We start from the raw sequence: 10859 nt of genomic DNA on the forward strand, positions 1-10859 counted from the left end.
CTATCTTACATATATATCACCTGTGCTCACTTGAGTGATTTGAGCGACCCGCGAGAGTCCAATTTGATAAGTCTCTATAGTCAACGGTTCAGCAATTTTTTTAACGACTTTATAATTCGTTTGCATGATTCCCATTACTAATTGATTGTTGGTTGTGCATTAAATTGGTTTAGGCTTTACAGTTGTCAATTCGCTCTGAGATTGAACTCGTTCCATTAGGTCATTAGATCGAGTCTAGTTCTTGCTTGGGGACAAGCAAGGTTTGGTTTGGGGAGATTTGATGCGTGTCATTTATATGATGTTTTACATCTCTTTTTACACGCATTTCAGAGCTCATTTGTTTAGTTTATGCTACGTTTCTCCCTATTTCCGTCTACTTCCGTATTTTGTACTTTATTGCAGAAATGTGAAGAATTCAACGGAAATCGAGCTAAATCCGCCCCCGAGTAAGCTGCATTGCAAATGACGTAAAGGAACCGCTTAAGGAACGAGCTTGGTGCGCAATCCAAGGCCCAAAGGGCAAGTCCACGTATTTTAAGAAGTCAATTAGCACTCGGCCGATCGATCGACTAGACCCATCGGTCGATCGACCAACTATCGAGGATCGAAGCTACTGTTGCTTTGAGATCCGTCGATCGACTTCCCTTAGTCGATCGACCACATCGCTGCTTCAGACGAGAATTAAAAGATTGAGAAACTTGAAGCCCGTGAAGTTTAGGTTTAGGAAATAATTGTTACGTTAGTTTGCTATATAACGTAACCTAGAAACATCAGAATAGGCATCTAGCTTTTATCGAATTACATATCAAGTTTTACACTAAGTTTTCATTCAAGTTCTTTAACGAATAGTTAGGGTTTGGGGATTATTGTGAGCATCGGAATTTCGGTTCTTAATAATCAATCTTTCCCCTGCAATTCGGTATTTCTCCTGTTTACTTTCAGTTTATTTATTTTGCTAATAGATTAGAATTGCTAGTAGATTCCCGAAACCGTCTTGATTATTGCATGTTAATTGTTTCCTTTCCTGTTTTGAGCATGAATTCAGTAGCTAGTTTTATCGTTCATGTTGTTGTTTCTGCCCTTAGCATGAGTAGCTAAATCTATAGTGCTAGGATGTAGGCGATTTATGGCATAGGCGGCACTAGATTGAACACGGATGAACCGCGTGTCGATCGATCGATCGACATTGTTGGTCGATCGACCGACCTTGTAAGGTTATCCTTCGTTTTAATTGTTCTTAATCTTGTATTTAACAAATCGAATGCATGCGACCAGTTAAATACCTATTTTGTGACCGACCCATTAGATCGAAAGATAGGGAAGGTTATTTGACCGTCAATTAAATCGACTAAACTGTGCTAAGATCGAAAGATAGGTATAGTTTAGACCATTAGTCACTTTTCAGGACGAAAGTTAGTATTAGTGACATTAGGGACCTATAGCGAGATCGAGAGATGCTATTTGTTAGGAATGGACCGAGAGGACCTCTTATTTCCCGCCTTACCTGTGTTTGATTGAGACCGACTTAGTTTTTCTTTGCCTTTAGAAGCTATAATGACCCGATCATCCTAGTACCCTTCTTTTATCTGTTTAAATCGTATTTTTAGTTTATTTTCTTTTTATTGTTATTAGCTATAGACCAACTCAAATCAACCCCCATAATAGTTACCTCGGGATCGAACATAAATCAACTAAAGTTTACAACTGCCTCCTTGTGGTTCGACCCTGTTACCACTAGCCTAGGTTAGTCTTAATAGGAGATTATAAATTTTATCTTTGGTACTCACAACGACGGGTATCACCTATACAAAGCAATCCGACGTCAAGACCGCTACCCAACTCAATCATCCCCTCCCTATGGTGTAACCACTCTCAAAGGCCTCAAGGAGATGAACCATGGTGAAGGAGAAGTGAAATGGCGGCATCTAGGTTTAGGAAGAAAGGTGGAGAAATGATTTGGGTTTCACGATTTTACGATATATAATTCCCCGCTGAACTCACGTTACTCGATCGAGTAACCCACTTAATCGATCGAGTGGCCTCTACTCGATCGAGTGCTCAAGATACTCGATCGAGTAGCCTCCGCTAGATCGAGTAACACGAACTCAAAGGCTGACAACGTCACAAGGTTTAACTCGTAAGGTTTCCAAAGGTCTAGATAGGTGTCTCAGGTTAGTCAACGTCGGTCAACGAGTCTCTAAAAGGACGGGTATTATACTTGACGCTGGATTACTTTGTATAGGTATGTTATCATCATCATCATCATCATCATCATCATCATCGTCTCCCTTCGATTCAGTTGTGTTTATGGTAGTAGTAAAAGATGGTTATGCTGGTTGTTATTGGTGGTTATGGTGGTTGTTTGTTGTCTTGTGGTCGTGCGTGGAATCGCTGCGGTTTGCTAAAGGTAGGTTTTTCTACTCAGTACTGTTGGTTGTCTAGTGTGTCGATTATATTGTGTAATTGGTTTTAGTATCGTTGATGGAGCTGTGGATTGGTTGTGATTGGTCATTGTGATTATTTGTTTGTGGTTCTCGAGGTGCGTCCTCGGCTGAGTGGAGTCACTTGCGGGAGTGGCTTCACGCCCTTGATTCGCCCTCTGTGGAACCCGCCACAGAAGGGGATGTTCACACTAAGGAACATGGGTTATCGCTCAGATGAGATGAGCGGGGCTTAGGTGGGAGCGGTTGCGGTCCGCCACTGGCGGTGTGGATTACTGGTTGCGATTGGTAATCTGGCAGGACTGGACCTTCGGGCAGTCATAGATATGTGGGTGATTGGAGGAGGAGGAGGTGTATGCGTGATACTGTGTTTGCTGTGTCTGCTTTTGTATTTCGTTCCTTTAGTTGCTGACCTTGTGTGGTGTTGTTGTGTTGTCTTCTTGTGTTGTGTCTGCCGTGATCCACTATGGTGAGTAGTCAATCTTAGCAGGTTGATGTTTGGATCATAGCTGGGTGCTTGGAGGGACGAGTTCACCACGAGTCATGGCAGAGATAGTTTTACATAGTTGATAGTAGTCACGAGTTGTATCTTTGTTTTGTTATATCAGTTGTAAATTGATATAACTGTTCTTTTATCGACATTTGATTATTACTATCCTCGGGCAACCAAGATGGTAACGTCCTTATCTGTTAGGGAAGGTCTTGTTAAGGTTCCTTGGTAGATGGGGGTGTTACATATATATTTTCATACTCTACATAGAGACCCATCCTGATATACTTTTTAACAATAATTTTTTCATTTTTCATTCGCTCATGTAAAAAAAGCTCTTTTTAAGTAAAACGATCGTCAATTACTTGCATTTTTTTTTCAAGAAATAGCTTATAAAAAAACTCATCCTTAAAAGCATAAACTGTTTTGTTAAAGATAGGCCAAACAAGCTCAAAATTGATCTATATATACTATTATACATGTATATGCATTATTAATGATGGATAAGTATTTTTAGACAATTTGATTTATAATAAGATGTGAGATATTAGTGATATATTGATTTTCCATTGAGATTTTAGCTTGAGATAAAAAGGGGTTTGATTTCACTTAAAAACAAAATTAAGGGGGTAAATTACTACTACTATACAAGGCAGAGTTAATGGATTTAATTCCACCTTTAAGCAAAGTAAAAGGGGGTTTATTTACCACTTTTGGGGGTTTGTAGGCGATCACTATACTTGAGGTTTACTCAGTCCACATCAAAGATAGCGGCTACAACTTATCTCGTCATCAAAAAAAAGAAGTGGAGAAGTTTGAAAAATATGTTACCACTAACCATCCCTAACATGAACATACATCACGTGTCGTCCGTATAAGTAGTATGCTGACCACATGAGAAAATGTTGCATGGTCAAAGTCATACTACTCAGACTTTAACCGCACAACTTTTCCTCATGCTATTAACATTTAAAAAAATGTCAGTGGTAACAACAAATAACGAAACCAAATTATATATACACAAAAATTAGAAGTATTCCATTTAATAAAATTAATCCGACCTGTCCAAGTTTGAATGAGCCGATCCGCACTCAAAAAAGGAGCATGATAGACCCAAAATCCGATTTGCTCGATCCTATCCAAGCCGCTCCGAATATTTATTAGAACATATTAATCGTTATTGTTAGGGTACAAATTCATGTCCTACATCGGTAGAATAAAGATGAAATATCATCTTTATAATTGTCTACAAAATATAATAGTACGAGGCCTTTTGGGAAGGAACCCAAGAGTAAATCCATGAGGGCTTGGCCCAAAGCGGAAAATATCATACTATTATGGGTTATGGACACAGATACAACAGAGGCCTAACACAGGATATTCACGCTTCCGCACAACAAGTGGTATTAGAGCCCTAGGTTCGACTTGGGCTAGACACGAGGATGCATCAGCAGGCCCAAGACTTGAAGTTGTACACTGTACGACATGTAACTCCTAGATCGGGGTGAGTTCTTGAGCAAGCCCGGTCCAGGGTTAAATGGATGAAAGACGTCATAGATCTTGTGGGACAAAGACCATTTGTGTACTAGAAATGTTGATCAGGTGGACCCTTATCAGGTTGGGTGCCACAGGTCTAGTGGGTCCTTTTCAGGTTGGATGCTAGAGACCATTTATGTTCTAGGACTTCTGAAGTGGCGGATCCGGTCCAGGGTATATTGGATGCAGAGGATGTTCGATATGCATGTGTAGCAAATTCCCAAGAAGGGCACTTGGATATGCAGGCTCAGGAGCATGTGGGGGCACTCACTTGACGAGGCGGTGACACGTGGTGCAAGACATGGCTTATGGTAGCAGATGGCTCATGGTAGCAGCATGGTGTGTCGGTTATGGGGAGGTTATCAAGACTTGTGATGTTTCGGGTGTCTAGACGTTTGGGCTGTAGTTTGTGGGAGTAGAGTTCTCCATGTCGGTCAAGGTCCGAGTCAAGATGATAGTCCTTGGTTTGAGGGGAGGATTGTTAGGATGCAAATCCATGTCCCCACATCAAATACAGTTTTTTGCTTTGTAAAGATGGAAGATTATCTTTATAATTGTCTACAAAATATAATAGTACGAGGCCTTTTGGGAAGGAGCCCAAGAGTAAATCCGTGAGGGCTTGGCCCAAAGCGGACAATATCGTACTATTATGGATTGTGGACACAGATACAGAAGAGGCCCAACAAAGAATATTCACGCTTCCGCACAACAGTTATTGACAAATAATGACTTGATAACAAGTCACTTAAAAGTGACCGGAAACTGACATGACCAATCCCAATCCAACTCGAATTATTCAAATATGAAATGAGATGACCTGAATTAACCTAACCAAACCAGACTTGATTGAGCTGTTCAACCCATTTAATAGGTTTAACAATGGTAATATTGTCAATGATTATCCTAACACAAACAGATAAGTCTTATGCAAGAAATTGGGTTTCAATTATCAATTCATCATAACATTAGAATTTTAGAAACAATTCACGTGCTCCAAAGCTTCATCTCTCTTATTTTGAACCCTTCTTACTTCATCAAATAAAGTTTTTTGCTTTGTCTTGAATACTTGTTTCTAGCATTATATTTTTTTCTTGTTGAAACGTCAGTTTCAATTGCATTACGTTCTTCACTGTCTTCGAATAATTTTTTTTCTTTGAGTGTTTGGTTGAGAAGTTTGGAATGGAATGGTATCTAGTTATTCTAGTGTTTGGTTGGGGTATTTAGGAACGGAGTTAGATCCATAGGATTCTAGTTCCACCCCAACCTCTTGAAATTTCATACTTACCTCCTCCTTATGTATTCAAACTCTATTCTTTTATGTTTATTTTTCTAATTGCAGCAGGAGCCATGGATCAGGCCTCTACTTACTTAGAGCAAGGCCACAGCTTAAGAAAACCAAACGTTAACCACACCAACCATGCCCTGATTTCTACCACTACCAGGCCTGTTTTGGGAGGTCACAAGTATCAGTACAAGCCCAACCACTAGCTGCCACCATGGCCAGCTGAAACCTTGTTCAAATAAGCTCAGAAAAGTCCTAGGGAGCCAAGCCTAATTCACAATGCAAACCACATAAATTTCAAACTGAAACAAGTTGTAGAAAGGGACAGAAAGCATAAAGTAGATTGCCATATATTTCTGGCTAAACAAAGGGAAAGCTGTTGACAAGGCCCTTTTGGATTGTTTTTCCATAATTCAGATATCACCTAGAGCCAAGGTCAAGGCCTCAATTAACACATCTCGTCCTTATGCTCCCAGCCAAAGAAGAACAGCAGCCAAGGAAGTAACCTGTCACTATCACCTGCAACCTCTTTTGCTTTTATTTCAGTTTGCTTTTAAATCATTTTGTGATCATTTGTAAAATATTTCCATCACTTTGTTTGTATCCTAGAAACTAATCCTGGCAATTAGATGGGATTTCTAGGGTTACTTTGTAACAAAACTCCAAGGAGAGGCCTATATAAGACCCTCCACCCCATCTGCATTGAGGCAACTTATGATGAATTAAAAACTTGAGAATTCTCTCAAATTTGAATCTCTTTAACTTATGCTTAGTATGTAGTTAAGAGTCAGGCCTGTTAACATCTTGTGCTTAAACTGTAGATGTTGAACAAAGTTTGTTAGTGAAGCATATTCAATTCTGTGCTCAGACTATGGGTTGTTTAGCTTTGCTGTTGGTTATAAGTTTGATTTTATCTGTGCTTGCCTGTGATATTTTCCAAGTTAAGTCATCCAAATTGTTAACTTGCTTCCCCGTGAATACTCTGTGGGATTTGGGTTGATAATTATATCATTTGGTCCTTGTTCAAATTCAAATACCAGTTTTGTGTCAAACTGCCAGAGTTCATCTGTCAGTCAGTCTTTAGAAATTTATTAAAAATACTTAGATTGTCTCTAAAATCATGAAAATTTACTTAGAGTTACTTTACTCATTGAAGTGATTTGTCACCAAGTTTCATGAATTTAGGAGGTTATTTGCTATTTATTCAAATTTATAAACTTTGTTGCATTAAGGAAGCTGTGTCTAAGTTCTTGCCAGAATCACTTCATTTCTGTCAAGTCCTTGGGTTATACACTGCAGTTTGGTAACTAGAGCCAGGTTATAACAAAATTACACCTTTTTGTTAGTCTTGCGTTGAGAGAAGTGTAAGTCCATTATCCCTAACTACACCAAAAACAAAAAAAACAGCCATGAGTGAAGAGAGTCTTGCTGGTATTGAAGCAAGAATAGAAAATTTAGCTAGAAATGTTGATGTCTTAGTAAATGCTGTACACACAGTAATGGAAAGGATCCCAAATCCTGATCCAAGGAGAGAGCCACCAGGCAGAGGCAGAGGCAGAGGCAGGGCTCGAGGGATCTATGTGGGAGTAAGGAGAGGCCAACAGTTCCATGAGCATGAGGAATGGTCAGACTCAGAGGAGAGCCAAGCTGGGCTCAATGAAGAATCAGACAAACATCTCAAGGTAGAGATTCCTGAATTTACGAGTAGTCTTAATCCAGATGATTTGTTAGAATGGATTAGAGACATTGAGAAGATCTTTGAATATAAAGGTTATAATGATGTTAAATCCTTTAAAGTTGCTGTCTTGAAACTAAAAGAGTATGCCTCTCTATGGTATGATAATCTGAAACACCAAAGACTTAGAGAAGTAAAGGAACCTCTTAGATCTTGGTCTAAGCTTAAGAAAAAGATGTTGAATAAATTTGTCACAAAAGATTATACTCAGGATCTCTTTATTAAACTGTCAAAACTTAGGCAAGATGAGAGACCTATTGAGACTTACTTGAGGGAGTTTGAGCAGTTAACCTTGCAATGTAAGATTAATGAAAAACCTGAGCAAAGGATTGCTAGGTTTCTAGAGAGTCTTGACAAGAATATTGCTGCCAAGGTTAGGATACAACCCTATGGTCTTATGATGATGTGGTTAATATGTCACTAAGAGTTGAGAAAATGGGGAAAACTAAAACTGTAGTGTCTAAGACCACTACTAGACCTGCATTCAGACCATTTACTGGTGTCAGAATTGGGAATGCACCCAAACCAGCTGCCCAACCTGCACTAGATAAAGGTAAGACCCCCATGAACCAGAAAACCAACCCACCTGTGACTGAGGGAAAGATCAAATGCTTTCAGAGTAAAGGATATGGTCATTTTAGGAAGGATTGTCCTTCTAAGAGGACACTGACAGCAATGGAGGTAGAAGAGTAGGAAAGAGAAGGATTGGTTGAGTATGAGGAGGATGAGAACCTGGTGTTAGAACAAATGGAAGTTGAGGATAAATCAGGCCAAGATCAGGTTGTAGCTCACTCTGACACAGGGCGTAATTTGGTCTTATGGAGGGTAATGCACTCACAACAGGTACCATTGGAAGCTGACCAGAGGTCTTTGATCTTCAGAAGTAGATGCATAGTTCAGGGAAGGGTCTGTAACTTGATCATAGATGGAGGGAGCTGTACCAATGTAGCTTCTATCACTATGGTCAACAAACGGAATCTGGTGACTCAGGATCACCCAAATCATTACAAGCTGAGATGGCTAAACAAGGGAGCAGAGGTTAAGGTTGATAAGCAATGTCTGGTTCCATTCTGTATTGGGAAGGTGTACAAAGATGAAGTGTTGTGTGATGTTGTACCCATGGATGCTTGCCACCTACTATTAGGAAGGCCATGGGAATTTGACAGAAATATAACTCATCAAGGAAAGGAGAATGTTTACAGTTTCAAGCATGAAGGTAAGAAAGTCACCTTGACCCCATTACCACCAAATCAGAGAAACTATGGAAGTCCAAACATGCTAGAAGAGATCAATGGTGTGCTGTTCTTATCCGAGGCAGCCATGGTCAAAGAATTAAAGCAAGAGCAACCTGTATTGATCTTACTGTCAAAGGGAGTAATGGAAAAAGAAAGCTCAAGAGTGCTTGCAGAAGTTGAACCCTTAATTCTGAGGTACAAATATGTGCTTCCAAGGGAGCTGCCTAGTGGACTACCACCACTAAGAGGGATTGAACACCATATTTACCTTGTGCCAGGCACTATACTACCTAACAGGCCTGCTTACAGAAGTGATCCAACCGCTACTAAAGAACTTCAGCCGCTGATTGAGGAGCTGATGAACAAGGGGTTTGTGAGGGAATCCCTGAGCCCTTGTGCTGTGCCTGCTTTTCTAGTACCCAAGAAAGATGGCACTTGGAGGATGTGCACAGATAGCAAGGCCATCAACAATATAACAGTCAAGTACAGGTTTCTAATTCCCAGGCTAGATGACATGCTTGATGAGCCGAGTGGTGCCAGGGTCCTTTCCAAAATTGATCTCAGGCAGGGCTACCATCAAGTAAGGATCAGGGAGGGAGATGAATGGAAAACTGCCTTTAAAACAAAGCATGGGCTATATGAGTGGCTTGTGATGCCATTTGGGCCATCAAATGCACCCAACACATTCATGAGGCTAATGACTAAAGTGCTAAGGCCTTGCTTAAGCAAGTTTGCTATGGTTTACTTTGATGATATCCTGGTGTATAACAGTACTCAGACTGAACATCTTAAGCACCTTGAAACTGTGTTCAGGATCCCCAGGGAATAGAAGTTGTTTGGCAAATTGGAGAAATGTACCTTCATGGTTAAGGAGGTGACATTTCTGGGATACATTGTGTCTGGGAGATGCATCTCAGTTGACCAAGAAAAGATTACAACAGTTTAATCTTGGCCGATTCCTCAAACAATTACTGAAGTGAGGGGGTTCCATGGGTTAGCATCATTTTACAGAAGATTTATCAGAAACTTCAATTCAGTTGTTGCACTTATTACTGAGTGCATGAAAAGGGAGAGTTCCATTGGACTGAGAATGCTCAACAGTCTTTTGAGAAAATTAAGAAGTTAATGTGTGAAACTCCTATTCTGAAACTACCTGATTTTGATCAGCTATTTGAAGTAGAGTGAGATGCAAGTGGTGTGGGTATTGGAGCAGTCCTGATTCAAGGCCAAACGCCAGTGGCATATTTCAGTGAAAAATTAAATGGAGCTAAACTGAAATATTCCACATATAACAAAGAGTTATATGCCATTGTCAGGTCTGTCATGCATTGTAGTCACTATCTAAAACCTAAACCTTTTATGCTGTATTCAGACCATGAAACTTTGAGGTTTATCAATAGCCAGCACAAACTGAGTCATAGGCATGCCAAATGGGTTGAGTTCTTGCAATCATTCACCTTCTCCAGCAAATACAAAGAAGGTAAGCTCAATGTTGTTGCTGATGCACTGTCAAGAAGGCATTCATTATTGACAGTTATAGGGCAAATAGTCTTAGGCTTTGAATTCATGAAAGAATTATACAAGGATGACCCATATTTATCTGAGAGTTGGATAACCCAGACTGAGGGAGACCAGGCTCAAGGAAGCAAGTATTTGCTGCATGAGGATTTTTTATCCCATAGCAATAAAGTTGTGTGTACCCAAGGGCTCTTACATGGATCTGCTAATCTAAAAGGTACACTCAGGTGGCATGGGAGGACATTTTGGAGTCCAAACGACACTGGAGATACTGCAGGACCAGTTCTATTGTCCTAGAATGATGGGAGATGTCCAAATTGTTCTCAGAAGATGCTCAATATGCCAGAAAGCCAAGAGCTCATTCTAGGCCGGGCCATATACTCCATTGCCAATGCCTGATAAGCCATGGGAAGACGTGAGCATGGATTTTATTGTTGCATTACCCAGAACACAGAGGGGAAAGGATTCTATGATGGTAGTTGTTGACAGGTTCACCAAAATGGCTCATTTTGTGGCATGCAAGAAGACTGAAGATGCTACCTGTAATAATACGGATTTATGAGCTGTTGGGTACTCTATCGAGTAAGGCTTACTCTATCGAGTAAGTGAGTTTTGCGTATGA

At 40.2% G+C, this 10859-nt stretch overlaps 1 protein-coding gene across 1 annotated transcript; it reads left to right on the plus strand.

The window, feature by feature from the left end:
- Positions 1–9581: 9581 nt before the first annotated feature.
- On the plus strand, positions 9582–10534 carry LOC141617770 (uncharacterized). Its single transcript, XM_074434923.1, has 3 exons — positions 9582–9659; positions 9788–9900; positions 10036–10534. The coding sequence occupies exons 1-3, from the start codon at positions 9582–9584 to the stop codon at positions 10532–10534; spliced, it is 690 nt and encodes a 229-aa protein (XP_074291024.1).
- The last annotated feature ends 325 nt before the right edge of the window (positions 10535–10859 follow it).

This window comes from Silene latifolia, chromosome X (assembly GCF_048544455.1).
Source record: "Silene latifolia isolate original U9 population chromosome X, ASM4854445v1, whole genome shotgun sequence".
Classification (NCBI taxonomy): domain Eukaryota; kingdom Viridiplantae; phylum Streptophyta; class Magnoliopsida; order Caryophyllales; family Caryophyllaceae; genus Silene; species Silene latifolia.